The sequence below is a fragment of the Alexandromys fortis genome, unplaced genomic scaffold (genome assembly GCF_014885135.2).
Source record: "Alexandromys fortis isolate MF-2015 unplaced genomic scaffold, M_Fortis_MF-2015_v1.1 scaffold_41, whole genome shotgun sequence".
Classification (NCBI taxonomy): domain Eukaryota; kingdom Metazoa; phylum Chordata; class Mammalia; order Rodentia; family Cricetidae; genus Alexandromys; species Alexandromys fortis.
Window position 1 is genome coordinate 7450395 of NW_026067923.1, and position 16714 is coordinate 7467108.

The 16714-nt window shown below is 40.0% G+C and overlaps 1 protein-coding gene across 7 annotated transcripts in view; it reads left to right on the forward strand.

The window, feature by feature from the left end:
• Positions 1–5046: 5046 nt before the first annotated feature.
• Eya1 (EYA transcriptional coactivator and phosphatase 1) overlaps positions 5047–16714 on the forward strand; it is a 144911-nt gene continuing 133243 nt past the window's right edge. For 6 of the 7 annotated variants that reach the window (XM_050142141.1, XM_050142140.1, XM_050142142.1 and 3 more), the window contains exons 1-3: positions 5284–5352; positions 10593–10642; positions 12168–12295. In XM_050142141.1, the coding sequence (XP_049998098.1) occupies positions 12172–12295 (124 nt within the window). In that variant the 5' untranslated portion in view covers positions 5284–5352; positions 10593–10642; positions 12168–12171. Of the gene's footprint in view, positions 5353–10592; positions 10643–12167; positions 12296–16714 lie in introns of all 7 variants that reach the window. The other variant, XM_050142145.1, reaches the window with a different exon arrangement.

Sequence of the window (16714 nt, forward strand, 5' to 3'; positions counted from 1 at the left end):
TCCACAACTGAGGCCCACTTATTCAGACATACAAGCTTATAGGGACCCTTCTCACTCAAATCACTACATTCTACTCTCTGACCCTTATAGGCTTGTGATCATACCATAATGCAAAATGCATTTAGTCTACCTTGAGAAGTCCATATAGTCTTTCACAGTCTGAACATCATTTCAAAGTAATCTCTTCTGAGACTCAACAGTCTCTTAACTGTAAATCCCTATAAACTCAAAAATCAGATTACCTACTTAGCCATATACAGTGGCACAGGATATATATATATATATATATATATATATATATATCATCCCTATTTGAGGAGGATAATTCACCTCTTTTAATAAATGATGCCAAACACACCCATGCTTCCTGATTTGCTCATTTCAAGTTTAAGAAGTCCTCATATTTATCCATTGACCATTTAATATATTTTTGTATTTGAACCAGTGAGTTTATTTACAATATGTCTTTATGAATCACCTGAGGCTATTAAGCAATGTTGTATGATTTATATGGCTACTGTCTGGTCATGTATTTATAACTGAAATCACACACGCATGTGCACACACACACACACACACACACACACTTAAGTATAACACACAGCTTTCTGGATTGCATTTTACCTTGTTCCAGAACGATGACCCACGAGAAGCCAGCAATGTCTCAGTGCTCCATCTACTGTTAAGAGGTGACTTTGATCAGCAACAGAAATAAAGCAAATTCCCAAACAACTAGTATAGGGGGGAAAGCACCCATCTTATTAAAAATCAGGGTTCAGGCAGACACGAGGTCCCCAGTGCAGTGCTTGGTCACCAGCCCTGCCCTTCTCCTTCTGGGAGCTGCTCATTGTTACTGGAGAATTTAAAAACTGGGAACTCAGCTGTAGTGAAACGCAGAAAACCCAAAGCAAATTTGCAGATCCTCTTACATGTTATGGGAGGTGCTGACAAGATTGGTTTTGCCCATGGCTTAGAGAGAGAAAAAAAAATGTTAAAGAGGAGACACCCCCAGCTTCCTAGGTTGCTTCATGTCAACAGAGATCCATTCTACGGTGTGGAAAGCAAAGGAGCTCCTTGCTGAGATTAAGCATGTGCTTCCAAGAACAATTATTTACATATTTTTGACAGAAGGAAGAGAAGCTAACTCTGTTTGCCATTTTAGAAAATCAGTTGATTTTGGAAGAAAAAAAATCTATTGTGTCATATTTTTCTTAAAGTGCCTATAACACCCATACTCTTTCCTTCAGAAGAAACAATAATAATTACCACTGCCCATGCTTTCTTTATCAATACCAAGAAGTGCTATACAAAGTTTGTACTAAAGAATAATATTTTTTTAAAAAAACATCCTATAGGCAGTCATTACTACATAGGATAACAAGTTTTCCTCTCTAAATAAATAAATGGTTATGATTCATTCGTAAAAAACCAATGTGCTTATTATGAGGTCAGGAAATGGGTTCTATTTTCATATTGTGTTGGTATGAGGACTATAATATTTATGAAAATAATTTTCCATGGTACAGCTAATAGTTAGTAATTGCCTCCTTAAATTTACTGTTAAAAGCTATTCATGTTGGAGTTTGAATGGAAAGCATTTAGCAAATGTTGGTAGACATTTTGCTTGGTGGATTTAATATCATTCTTAAAATAAATAGAGGATGTTTTTCTTGGTTGTGTTTCAACTGAAGGGTACTTAGGAGCAGGACCCTCACTGTAGATTTCATCCCACGGTGGGGGGGGGCACATGTCACGGGAGGGACCAGTCCACAGACCAGCAAGCATCACCCTTCAGCTCCCACTCCAAAGGGGGATCCACAGAAAAGCTGCCACTGTCGTGCTATGACGTGGAGCAGAAGAAAGAGAAATATATAAGAAAGCAGGAGGATGGGAAGTATACGATATTTTGAAATATTTTCTTTCCCATTCTACTTCCAACAGTTTGAGTTGTGAAACGTTCTCAGATATTGTTGCTCTTAATCATGTGACAGGGACTTCGCTTTAGGAAAAAGGCTCTAATTATACTGTGAAAGTCGCTGGCAGTATTCTTGAGAAACAATCACCTCAAGAGTTGTTGATGCAGAGAAATTAATAAGAGGGCTATTCCCGAATGGCGTGGGTACTCCGTCCATTCTGAGCAAACAGGAGAAGGAAAACCCATCTTTTCCTGGAAACTCCACAGACCTTCAAGCACTCCGCTGTCAGTCCTGGGATGGAAAAGAGAGCCCCTTAGTATGCCCCGGCCTTTATTTTCTCAGCATTTCCCACAGTGAGGTATTTAATCAGCTGTTTACTGCTGTAGGTTCAGAAATGTTTTCCTTTGCAGGAGTCCAAGGACTCTTTTCCATTTGACCTTGTTTAAGGTCACTTGCTGATGTGTGTGTGTGTGTGTGTGTGTGTGTGTGTGTGTGTGTGTGTGTGAGCACATCTTTATTGAAAATTCTCTTCTAATCTAAAAGTGCTGAAAACCTTTAGGAAAATGATAGACTTCTGTCTAACTGGGAGCATCTCCAGGCAAGCGTTGCCCTGGCACAGAAAACCTGTTTGGTTTGAGTGATTTTTGCATCTCTGTCAGGGTGTTCAGGCTGATCTCCTCAGCAAACTTTCTTCAGCTCTCTTGTAAGCTGTATGGTTGACGTAGGAAACAGTTCAGCTCTTTGTGGTGTGTGATCAAGTTATATAATTATAGTTGACGAAAATTTCATAACGTTACCTTTTGGTTATTTAGCATAGAAAAACTTATTTTGGATTCAAGTTGTATATGGAGTAATTACTATATATTTAGGATCTGGAGTTAGTAACCAGACAAAATTTATAGGTAAACATGCGATTGTTTTTTGTACATCGAGCTTTGCCTTAGAAGAGAAAATGATTTAAAAGCGGTAAATGTGCATATGGCTGTTTCTCCAAACCAGTGGCTAAGCTGTGCGTCTCATAATTATGAGGTATGAGCTCTATTATAGCCATTAGTGGTCACATTAAATTCAACATATATTTCCTATTTTTATTCATAATTACATGCATCGTTTCTTTGAAGGCATTTTGTTTGGTTATTTAAATAAAAAAATTATTGAATTTCAATATAAAAGTGCATGTAATGCGATAAATTTGACTGTAACTTAGGGAAGTAACTTGTATGTAAAGCTGACATGGTGTTTCTGCTGCTTTGACTTCATGTAATTTGCATATTCTTGATTTTCCAATATATTCTTTAATGGATCAGAAAAATAGTATTTTTAACCATCCATGTCTAAAATAATTTTTAAACTATGGGAAGCATGAATGCAGTAGCTGAATGTAAAGTTTCAACCAGGGGTTACATTTTATGTTTTAGGAAGCTCAGGAATAAATCTGAGTGCAAAAGAAGTTACTGTCCGATGTCATGAATAGAATGAATGTAGCGTTAGATTTTACCTAACTACAATAGAGACCTTCATTGTAGACAGTTTTGGTTTCTGAACATGTACTTCTGTATGTTGAAGAACGGATACTTCTGGTCTGCAAGAGCAGAGGGCTGTAGGTGGTAACGTAACTCTATTTCTGCTGCATATATGAACAGATCCAATAGCAATCGACTGTTTTCTGACCTGGCTTCCCAAATATGGTAGATGCCTAGCCCATGATTCCTTGCTGGTACTACACAAGATGAAATCCTAGGTGAGTTAGCACTTTAAACTGTCTCTTAGGTTTGACAAAGTGCTCTTTTGCAAGCAATTTAGACTGACATCCTTGCACTGGGGAGAAGAGAGAACGCCTGTATGGAATTTTGGTCCTTAGAAGCCTTTAGTTGGGTTTTGTTTGCATCATCGGGATGGTGCCTTCATTTACAAATTGGCATAGCTAAGGTAAGACCCTGTCTGACTGCTCTATTAGTTGATGTGAACTTATAGTGATTTTTATTTATTTCATACTATGGTAAGAACTTAAAAGGAGTACACTTTTTTTTTAATAAAAAGAGCAAATAGAATTGTAAAGTGGATGATGACAAAATGCGTTTTATAATGAGTACAAAGACTTTATTTCAGAGTGGATGCATTTGCATTTAAACTGTGGTATAGGACCGTCAAGGTATTAATCCATACAAGGGGGGGGGTGCATTCTTTCAAGATTCCAAGTCAGCATTAGTGTCTGAGGCCCTGACTTGGAAGTGGGAGTGATTTGTGTGCATAAAACATGCTTTCTTAACTGATGCTCAACTCCTAGGTAAGTGTTATCACTCGAAGGTTCTGAATTAAGGTCAGAATTTTTTTAAAGACTAAGTTGCAAAGCCAGTTCCAGAATAGATGAATCTCTCCTCAAGACTCATTGAAAAATGTTAATGGTGAAATATTATCTGGGTCCTATCCAAAGACCTGAAGCCTTTGCCCTCCTAGCAATCCTTGCAGAATCGGCAGCCAGGCTTTCATTGTTAAGCTGCTAATAGCTAACACGTTTGCCCGTTCTCTCTCTGCTTCATAGAAACAACTTTATATACATATATATCTTCTCTAGACCTGTTAGTAGGTAGGTACATTAGGAAGAAGTGTGAAAAGTATCCGGTTCCCTAAGTTTCGGGACTTCAAAACAACAACAAAAGTATTAGAAAAGTGTAAAAGATAACATTCAACTGTTCCCCAAAGATCTTAATTGAGAGCTACTGGCGCGGGAGGATGTGTGTGTGTTGACAGAGGTTCCCACAAGTTCTTCCCCCACAGCTGTTTATTCAGATAGCATGGGGCGCGTCATTTACATAATAAATTTTTTTTAAGCAGCTAGGTTGAGTCAGTCCAAGCTCTGCTCCCCTCAATTGTTGCATTTAAACCAATAAGGATAGGACAAGAGAATAGCTGTGGTTTGCGTTGCAAAAACAAAGCAAAACAAAAAGCCCCGAGGCTTCGTGGGCAGACCTACAAGGCTGCGCAAACAAATCGGGGGATGAGATTGTGCCGTTTCTTTGTCTAGGCGTCTCAGATGCTATCTGCCGCTGCCGTTCGCTGGGGCGCAAAGCCGTTCCCAAACAGACCGCGGCGAGCTGATGGCTCCGAGCTTGCGGCGAGGTAGCGAGTGTGCAGGGCCACTTCCGACTGGAAACCTTCCTGTGGCGGTGCGCGGTGGCGGGGTCCTTCCTGGGGAAGGAGATCACGCTCAGTCGCTCGGCTGCCCGAGACTGCAGCAGCTCCCGGGTGCCGTCCCCCGGAGCCGGGCAATCCCCGGCCTCCGCGCTCCCCTGCCAGCCGCGCCGCAGCGCTGCTGAGAGCGCCCGGGTTCCCGCGTTCCTGCCCAGCAGCCAAACTATGCCAGGAATGGAGGTCTGCTAACACAGAAAACTCCAAGGAGCACACTAAACCGGTGGAGGCAGCAGATGTGAGTGCTGTAAGTACAAGCTGGGTGTTTGAAAAATTGTAGTGACCAAGAACAGCTGTCCGGTGGGCAAAGCCCAAGATAACAGCAGCGCTTTTATTGGTGTTTTGATTTGTTTCCAAAGAAAAAGCATTAAGGCTTGGGGAAAATGATGACACTTTGTTCCTGGGACTTTAGTAGCCACGGGGTTCAGTCATAAAAGTGAAATTCTTACCTTCGGAAATGATTGGAGCCATTAGGATCATTAAAGGATCGTTGTAAATTAACTACTTTTGTTATGATCTTTATAAATAAGTAGAAGACTGGGTAATGTTCTCGGAGGAAGATGATTTCATATCTTTTCTCCTTTGCTGCACTTTTCTCAGAACATTATTGTGCGGTGGTGAGCTGAGTGTTGTGCCTGTACACAGGCGTATAGATGTGCATATACATAAAGTATACATATACCTATAAACACATATACATATAAAGATGTACATATACGTAAAGTGTACATAGTGGCATATATTACATAGATGACTTTTCCTCCCCTAGGTTGATAAACGAGGATAGGGTCCTGATGGAAAGCACAGCAGATGAACAACATACTAACAACCATGTTTTCTAGAAAGAAGTGTTTTTGTTCCTTAACAAATTTACCAAACACTCTATTACACAGGCTCATCTCCAGCATGGGATGCAGTCAACCTTTGCCACCCCACCTCCCTTAATGGATTTGTCCCTCTCTGGCCCTTTATGTGATCTGAGTGCACTTGGGAGTTCAACTCCAGATTTGGAAACTTCTGGATATCTGTGTAAAAGGATTGCCCTTCAAAGTCAGTGTCTGCATTGCTAATGACTCACAGGCTTGCACATCTTGGGAGGAGGCTTGAACCTTTCAGCCCAGAATCGGCAAGAATTCAATACATTCTGAACTGTCACTGAGTTTAGACAAGTGTTTTTAAGTTTCATTTCTTAAGACGGTCAGGGGTAGTTGGGAACCACGGTGCAGTTGTATAGGTTTGCAGTTGGTTTTCTAATGTGTCCTTCGGAGAAGGTTTTATTTCAAGCTTGTGTGAGTCTTTCACCTCACTGTTTAGGGTTTGGGGACACACACACACATGAATACTAATGCCTTTATATGATCAAACAATTTGATATTTGGCTTTCTCGATGCTTGAGTTCTCTAAGGCCCAAAGTGTTTAGTAAGTAAGCAAGCAGCCGTGGATTTTCAGCCTTTGAGAACACTTTGTGGTGACAGACACAGAACTCTAATTGAGCCACCGTTCAGCTTGGAAGTGCCAGATGAAGTCAACGCTCTGTGAGTTTTCACAGGCATGATAAATGATTCTTGAAAAAAAAATTTCCATTGGAGTGTAAAAATGTATTTCCTAAGAATACAATGGGATGAAAAGAGATCCTGGCTGCGGGAACAAAATCTCTTTTTATCAGATCACCAGACAGAGTTCAGTCAGCATTGTCAATAAGTGCTAATTTTGAAAACAGTCCTTTCTCTTTAAAGCTGAAGATAGGAATGATGTGTTTCAAATACTTGTTTGTTTTTGGTTTCAGAGGGATTATGTTTTCTCATTTTCTTTAAAGGAGATAATGCAAAAAGCAATATAGGATATTACATTAAGATAATCATCACCAGCATTTGAGTATTTAGTTTATGGAGGCTTTGATAAGGAAATAGTGCTAACACTTGACAAACAGCTACTTCTCCCTAGAAGCCCTTTCCCACTTCAGGGTGAGGGTTTTGTTTTCAAGACTTGAGGTTTGTATTTCAACACTGAGAGCTGGAAAGGCGGATGGAGGAAAAGGGCTGCGAGGCTAGATTCTGTTTAAGAAGCAGACTTCTGGGGAAGGCACTCCCTCCCCCCCATAAAATACATTCTGATTAGAAAATTGCCATTGTCTTTCCAATTGGGGAGCACACAGGTTGATCTGCGTCAGACAAGCCAGCTCGCCTGCCAGCTCTGCTTAGATAGAAGTTCGGTGCTTTCACTTTGAAATTTTCTTTTCAGTCCGAAAAGAAAAAAAGTTTTAAATTATAGTCATTTTATAAAAATTGCTTCTAGCAAGCGACAAAACCCACGGAACCCCATAATTTAGACAAGTACCTCCATTCTGTTTGCTCCGCACTGCTGAGATTTAGAATCCCCTTCCATTTACAGTTTACTTTGCACAGAACATTATTAACTTTTTGGCTTCAGACATGATCTTCTGTCAGATGCTTTTGATTGGTAATTTAGCAAAGTATAATAAACAGTGTAAAAGTCATGAATTTTGTCCTGTATCCTGAGCTCTGTGGTAGGGAAAATGTGATAAAATGTGTACCTTAAGTCTTGTTTGATGATCTCTCAAAGCACGTTTGCCTTCTGGAAATAATTTCTGGGGTTGAAGAGCATGGTATTAACAGATTTAATGTGGCTATTCAATGGATTGACGAAGTACTATGTGGGGTTTAACCAAATGAGAGAGACAAATTGAACAGCAACAAAAGTTACATCTGTGAAGAATTATAAATTTAATTAGAAAAAAGGCAAAGTTAAAAGACCTCATTAACTAATCAGAAGTCATAGTTACTAATGTAGGAGCCTTGAATTTAAATTCTAAGGAACTCTGTTATCTTTTTTTCTTTTTCTTTTCACAAGTCTGGCAATATGCTACAACTGTGTGCACGGAGGGTTTTTTTTTTTTTTAATCATCAAAATGAATGACTTTGTTCTACTATGAGATGGTCATTCATAATACAATGAGCACTAATTTTGTACTCCTGAGAATATTGGAATTAAAAATAGCAGATTAGAAGATGACAAGCATTATATTAACTTTACAGAGAAAAGCAAATAAGAAACAAACTGGTGCCTAGCAGAACTTTTTTAGAAACCACGAACTCACCCTTCTATTGAGGGAAAATAGTCTTCATTAATTATTTTTGAAACGCACTGTGGTTTTAGAGTTTTAAATGCAGAAACAGTTCTGTAGGCTTTGTTAACATGGGAGGAAGTCGCCCGCCGTCGAAATAGGTGTCCTTTTCTGATAAGCCACGGGGGAGTGAGGAAGCCTCGGGACTGCCCTGTAATCTTGCACTGCACATAAGAAACTGAAAGCATGTGAAGTGTAGCATTTTGTAAACTGTAACTAATTTCCCTCACATCTGTGTCTAATTGTTGTCTGCATTCGCATTCTTGAGAGTAGATTTATTTTTCCTGGACCACGATGTGGGTTCAGCTGACCAGCCTAAGTGAGGATTAGTTGTTTTAAAGTTATTTTGATTAAAGAGTCATTTTTAAATACAGTAACACACAACACATGGTTTAAATAATCCTTGAGACACAAAAGAATATATCTGAAGTACACTTAATGAAAGGGAGATCGTGGGTATGGACTCTGAAACTGCTCTCTGAAAGTACAGTAGAAACTAGGCTGCCAGCAGAAAAGAAATACATTAGTAAGTGGCTTTTTTTTTCAATAAGGAAATGTGTTAGAATAATTCTTATTTGTAGGTTTTCTTTATTATTATTATTACCAAGTTTGATTTTTCAAATAACAAAAAACAAAACTGACAAGCGGCAGGTTTTAAACTTCAAATATAAAGACAATGAAGTTTTCAAAAGTAAACAATGAAATAAAAATTCTGTTTCTGAGATTACGCTTCCTACCTGATTTTACAATGGGGATGGATTTTAGCATTGCTCAGAAGTGTGCTTTAACGTACTCTTATGTCATTAGGCCAAGAGAGTTCTTAAAATGAAGTCCGTTCTCACCTATAATTTATTCCAGGTGTATAAAAGTAGGGGAATTTTATCCTTGAGATATATTGCTGTAGTTTCTAAAGGAAACCATTTAATCTTGCGTGGGAACATTAATTAAAAAAAACCTACAGAAACCTGTTATCAAATAATGGACATCTGCAGGCATTAAAGTTAGTAACTTCAGTTACTCAAATGTCTTAAAAATTGTTTTTTCCTGCATGTGAAAAAAAATTAAAAAAAAAGCATACCTAGAAGTTCCATGTAACATTATCCCAAGACGTTTCGACCGTAATGATGCTTTATTCTTGCTAGAAAGGTCGTGTTTCTTAATTTCATAAATCATAACTAAAAACTAGCAGGACTCAACAGAAGATGTATAGGTGGATAACTTTAATGTCATCCGAGACGCTTCAGCTCTCATCTTTGTTCCGCAGCCCTAATTGATGTCAGTTCAGGTTGAATGAAACTTCACATCAAAGATTTGGAATTCTGTGCCATTTTTAAAAGTTAGGCAGAAAGTTCCTGCCTGCCCGCCCCAGTGTTGGTGGGAGCTTGCAAGACGGCAGCAGCCGGGCTCACCTGAACCTCATTACCTGCTGGCCCCTCTAACTGCCTCTGAAGGGCAATGACTTGTACAACGTGGAATTAGGGAAGCTGTGCAGTGAAGTCCCCAGTTCAAATTTATCTGCACACAAACTGAACATGCAGGCTGGCTGGGCTGGTGAATTAGAGCACTCAAATGTGCATTCTAGTTCAGCCTAAAGGATGGTGCGTGCACACACACACCACACACACACACACACACACACACACACTTTCTTTCATGTGACCAGAGTAGCTGTATAAATACTCAGTGGGTTTTCATTTGGCACAGTTAAACAAGTACAGTGCTCGGTGCTGGGCTTTGGGTATGAAAACCTGCCTTTGCCTCGCTTCTGGAGCACAGCATTGCCCGGAGCTGTTTCGTGGCATCTTAAATGACAGATAGTAACCCCGGAGAAAACCATCCCCGATAAGGCAAGGAGATGGTCAGGAGGCTGAGGGGGTGTGCGGGGTGCTCTAGTTCAGCTGACTAGAACAGAAGAGGAAAGAGCTGAAGATGCTGAGGCATAATTGCCTCGACTACTGCTGCTGTTAAACACCCTCGTTTGTTAATAGTTATTTTTTTTCCCCTTCCCAAGCACCTTTTCCAAGCTCTGGAGCGAGACTGCTTTGCATGTTGATTGGGGGAGGGGTAATCCCGTTTGCAGCTGTCATAGGCCAGTGATGAATCACTAGCCCGTCATTTGACTGCCTTCCCCTCCTGACAAGGGGAGGAGGAGGACAGACCTGCAGGAAGAAACAACAGTTGAGCCCTCCACTTAAAGACACTATGCCTTTGCCGGCTGCCCTGGCCTCCTTTTTCTCATTTGGTTAAAAGTGGGCATTGTGGGGCTCAGCCATGTGCTCTGTGTGATTAAGAGCTGAGACTGAAGCACAGTTAAACTTCTGCTTTTCTACCCCTGGCCGCAGGTGCACGCCTCTCCCACCAGTTCCGATGTTGCTCTTTCCTCAAGGTGCAGGTAAGGATTTCGTTCATATTCAACATTTTTGCAGCTTACCTTTCTGTGACCCGGATCTATTTTTGTCTAGCATTTCTTAATTATTTCTATTAATAGCAGCAGCCTAGGTTGGAAATGACTTAGTGTGTGTGTGTGTGTGTGTGTACACACGTGTACACGAGTGTAGTTGTATAAAAGTAACTAGGTATCTGGGAAAGGCTTGAGAGTCTTGGTTTGAGGCGTTTGCTGACTGTGGTTAGGAGACGTGTAGGTAGAATGATAATTAGGAATAACTGGATTTGAAATCGTTTCTAGTTTGAATTCAGATACTTAAGGAAGTAAAATGTGGTAAAACACCTCATGTGGCGCTCCTCTCCAACTGATACCAAACAGTCAATTTCAGCGTAGCCTAGAAATTAAAATGACCCCAGGTAAGGTGAGGAGCGTATATCAGCACTATGTATGTAAAATTGACCCCCCCACCAGATTACTATTTTTTAGAAAAAATATATAATTATTCAAATATAGTGAATGCACAACGGGCTTTACAATTTGTGCTGTCAGAAGACGAGGCTCTATCTAAGCATCTAATTGTCAACTTTAAATAGTTCCTCTGTTCAGGAACAAGAGTGGTATATGTAAGGAGCGTCTCGTTTTGAAATTGTCACTCCGAATCGTGGCTATTGTGCCTTCTGCAGCAGAAGTGACTGCTGAACTTGAGGCCCTCTGGGAGGCACCGACTCCCTTTTCTGTGGCGAAAATGCAAAGTTACAGCATTGCTTAGAATTTTTTTCCCCTAAGTGACAGCTGAGGTTCTCTGAGGGCTAATGGTCCCACAGACCCTCTGTGTGCCGGCCTCATCCTTTCTCAATTGGCTACAGTGTATGTAATCCACAAAGCAAACAAGTGGGCCAACATCCTAATGTTTTAATGCTGCACTTGTTTCAAGGGAAACAGAGGAACAGTTAAGGAGTAAGCCAGAGTAAACATGCACCGGGACAGTCTCATTCCCTGTCACTGGGCTGCACGTTTCAAGTGCTTTGTTTGGTTTGGACCCCATTAAATCACAATTGGGTGTTAAGTTTTAAGGCAGTATCCAGTGCTAATTTATCAGATGAAGCAGATTGTACCAAACAGTGTTTATTTCTATTACGTGGGTTTATGTATTTGCCTTTTTTTTTTTTTAAGGAAAATCATGCTCTGGGGGATTGTTTTAATATAAAAATGGCTACATGTTTTCTTCTGAATATTAAAATAGATGCCATTGTCAGACATTAGCTTATGACTTCAATTATACAAGAAGGGGAAAGCTTTTAGAAGCTGCACGTGGAGCTTTGGCTCCATAGGACGAGCGATGCCTTTTCGTATTCCATGTGAGGAAAAGACAAAAATCAGAGGCAAGGTGAACGGTCTCCAGTCTAAGAAAAGAGATACAATGGGACTTTTGTGTGCCTGTGTTTCAAAGAAGGTGTCAAGTCGTTAGCACATTAAATGGTGGTGTTATGAATTTGGTACATCTGTCACACGGAAGGTTTCTTGTCTTTAGGTCTATGGAAATGCAGGATCTAACCAGCCCGCATAACCGACTGAGTGGTAGTAGCGAATCCCCCAGTGGTCCCAAACTCGATAGCTCTCATATAAATAGCACTTCCATGACTCCCAATGGCACGGAAGGTGAGTGTCGCTCGCTTGCTGCTCTGCCCTCATTGCTTCCCCAGTGTGTGCCTCTTGAATGCTTGTGATCTCTGCCCTTAGAGTCATCAAACTGCTCCTTCTGTTTCGAAGTGATTTGACGTAATCCGTGCTCCTCAAGAATTGCGAGCTGCATATCTCTGGATTGTCACCTTCCATAGACTGGGTTTATTTTAAGGCATATATACACATATGTATTCAAGTATATACATGTGTAGACATAAATGCTTTTCCCTTGGAATATCTTGCTCTGTGTTGACCTGCATGTCCCCATCCCTGTATTATTTTGCATCATGTTTATGTATGACTACTGAAAATTTGCAATTATTTTATTTTATTTCCCATTTTGTTAGTGAATACAACCTGATCTTGAAAAATGTCAGTATCGAACTGGATGACTTTGGATCAGGAAAGCAGCTTTTGTGCCTAGTATTCCTGTGGCTTTGGCCACTGCAGTATAAACAAGAAGAACCTAAAACTTAATACCTGTAAAGTATGCAAACCTCTCTGCCAAGGATGCCTAGCATTTAGTTGCTCTCGTGAAGACTACGCAGTACACTTTAAACAGAGCGTCATAGCTATTTTAACAGAATTAGTACAGATGGATGCGTATGTGAATTGCATGTAAATAGGAACATCTACTTCAATCCATGTATATTTCAATCTAAACATAGACGGTTATGTGTATATATTACTGTCTGTTATGCACAGCTACTTAGGTGCTATGCATATTTTTATAACTCAGATATAGGGAAGGATATATTGCATGTTGCATTGCATTTATTTCAACTGCAGTCTATGGAAAAAGCTTTCACTGATATTGTTGTTTATTTATTTGTTACTAAACCATAGGGTATTGATGGATTCATGAAATAACTTTTATTAGAAGTTCAATGGATTATCGATGCTAGAATACCATTCATAGAGAAATCCTTATCTTTCAATTCCCCAATAATAATGATCTCTTATCTCAGATTTTAAAAAGTAGAAGCATAATTAAGTTGAATGTAATTATTATCATATTTGTGTGGTATTTGAGTATGTCTCTGGGAAAGCCTTTTAAAACGTATAAACTTCATCACAGATAAAGCCCCAAGTCAGTTATTTCAGATAGAAGGTATCTTGATTTTTCTACCAGTAGTCATGATTTTTCTGTCCAGCTGTTCTGTAGCTTTCTTCCCAAGTAAATATACTCCTGTAGAGTGTTTGTGGAGAGCGGCTGCTGTCAAGAGGAGAAACTTTGTGCTGATTCAGCAACATGGCTAATCTCTGGATAACCCAGCTTTCCGTTGGAAACTTCTAGTCACGTCAATCATTAATCAAACTGAAATCTGCACAAAAGCAATTTTCACGTCTAAGTAGACTGTATAGAGCCCGAGTAGTAAGAGCAAGTGGTTAGTCCTGCTTCGTCTCCTGCTTGAATCTGCCTGCGGGCAGAAGCCGGTTAGCACAGACAAGGTCTGGAGACAGTCCTACAGCCCACCACTGGGTCCTCCTCAGCTGGGCCCAGTCCATCGTCAGGGTGCTGAGCAGCCAGTGAAAGGCTCTACATACAAACCTATCACTGGTAAGCTCAGAGAGATAGCCACTTCAGCACAGAAGGCTAAGCCTGCTAAACTATTTTAATTCATAAAATGTACCAATATATATGAGGAGGAAGAATTATAAAATAATAGCATTTTGTGTATGATGCAGGAAAATAGGAGCAAGACCTTTTCATCTTTTCGACATGTTACTGCAAGTCACCTTCTACAATAAGAGCCACCTTCTTTTTAAACAGAGTGCCGATATGTGTGAGGTGTTCCCTTGGATGGCTTGATGTGAATGAGATGTGGTTTGGTTTTAGAAAATGGGGAGCACCAACATGTTTCTAAATATTTATATTTCATACCTTGCTATCGCTTCTATAGTCAGAAACATATTGCATTTTGTAATATTTTATACAATTAAAATTAGCTTGAAATAGTCTAGATAATTTTTTTACAATTACATAGACACTTAGAAAGCAATTTTTCTTTCTCCTTCCTCTCTTCCTCCTTCTCTCCTTCCCTCCCTCCCTTTTTCTTTACTTTCCTCCTTCCTTCTTTTCTTTTTTCTTCTTTGGTTTTCTGAAACAGGGTTTCATTATGTAACTCTAGCTGTTCTGGAGGTCACTATGTAGACCAGGCTGGCCTTGAACTCACAGATCATTCTTCTTCCTTGCTTCCTGAGTGCTGGAATTGAAGGCATGCATCACTACTCCTGACTTTTAGAAGTAATTTCTTACCCTTAAAAAAAGTTACTTATGCAGACTTTGATGATGCAGTACAACCCCAGCAGTAGAAAGTTAGAGACACCAAATTTCAGTCCTGGAAGTGAGTTCAAGGCCAGCTTGGACTATAGGAGACCCTGTCTCAATGATACACACACACACACACACACACACACACACACACACACATACACACACAAATTTTGATGGTTAGGATGCAATCGGATCAGAAGCAAAGCTAGAGGGTCTCACATAAGTTATTCAGAGCACTAACAGAATATTTTTGTCAGTTGACTGGAAAACTTAGAGCATTTTTAAGCATAAAGCTTCAAATTATAGACCTGAATTTTCCTCATGATTCATGTTGTGTGATTTTACATCCAGACATATCAAAAACGCTCTAGATTTGTTTGTGAATCAAGTTATCATGTTCCTCTCCTGCCCCGTCATTTTCTTGTTTCATTTCTCTTACCACAGGGATTGTGCTTACAATTAGTAAACTTATTAACTTCTGGCAAGCTTCCCTGCAATATAAGTCATTATAAATTTTCCTATTTTTTTTCTTTGAGGTATGATTTAGTTTGAAACCTGAAGTGTTTATCAATGAATTAGTGGATCAGGAAGAAAAGAAAGAAATTCATTAAAACTAACCACTAAAATATCATCTCCCTTCACTCCATAGCAAATGCTTCAGTTCTCTGTAGACACACACAAAGCACACATACACACTGTGATAAATGTTTAAATGACATCCCAGCAACCGATTGAAAATAATCTCAGCTCAATTTAAGTTGATTAAATGACCAGCCAAACTTCCATATAGTGTAAAGTTGATCTTTGGCTGAATTTACGGAATTCAGTTTTTGGCTGAATTGGGTTGTCTTCTCTCACTCAGAGCCAATTATTAAACTTCCTGCCACCACTTGTCTATATCACAAGGCTAAGAAAACAGAAAATNCAAAACCCATAGCTCCATCTTAAGAACAAACAAGGAGAGAGTATGATGGAGAAGCAGAGATATTAACTTTCTTCTGAAGTCTGCTGCCAGCTTCTTCTAGGTTTCCATGTTCATGGATTCTCCACTCGGGGGCTAGTGTCTGCCTCCACGGTTCACCTTAGGGATGCAGACAGAAACCCGCCAAGCTCCACCCTCAAGAGCTGCACGTTTTAATTTTCCAAACATTTGTTCTTGAGTTATAACAGTTGAATGCTGCACACTTGAAAACGTTTAGCTCTTTGTATTTCTTTAACGCCAGCATCTCTGGCTCTTCTTGCCAGTCTCTGCTGCTGTTATCCAGCTTCTAAGCCTTTGAAACGTAGGACACAAGTAGGTAAAGACATCTAATTAGCGGCCAGTGAGCGCTTGACTGGCAGTGGGAAAGCATTGTTGGAAAAGACAGGTTTCCTGCGGAGTCAATATTTCAGCTAGTGCTGAACAGGTTCACCCAGGAGACAGTAATGAATGGGTAAAAGCATGTGTGATCCTGAACATTCTCCCCTAGTCCTTGAACGGTCTTCTGTGGTACAATGGAATAGAAATTTCTATCGGAGACATTAAAATATCACCTCCCTTCACTGGATAGCAAATACTCAGTTCTTTGTATGCACACACGCACGCACGCGCACACACACACACACACACACGTATACACACACCATGATAGATATTTCAATGCAGCATCCTAAATGAAAGTAGTCCCAGCTCAACTGAAATTAATTAAATGACCAGCAAAACTTCCATGCAGTTTGCTGTCGGCTGTGCCTGAGTATATGTGGCCTGTCTGTTGTTATGTTAGAGCGTAATGTTGAAGAAATAGGCTTTTGGGTAAGGTTAGCTGAATATCAAAGTGTCCAGTGTGAAAGAAAGGGAGGCTTCCTGGTGTGGGTGTGGATATGTGTGGGTGTGTGCATAGGCTTATGCTGTGAAAGCCTTGTGTTGAGCTTATGGTGTGAGAAGTCATTATAATCTGCTTTTCTTCTAGACCCGGAGCCATTGCAGTCAAAGGATTTTTATTTACACACCTAATTAGGGCATTGTTTGCAAAGCAGGGATCCCCCCTTTGTTTTTTCTGATTGTCTTAAATTCACAAGGGATTTAAGAGATTGATGAGTTCTATACTGCCAATTTGAGTGTTTATTTTTGGTTGTAT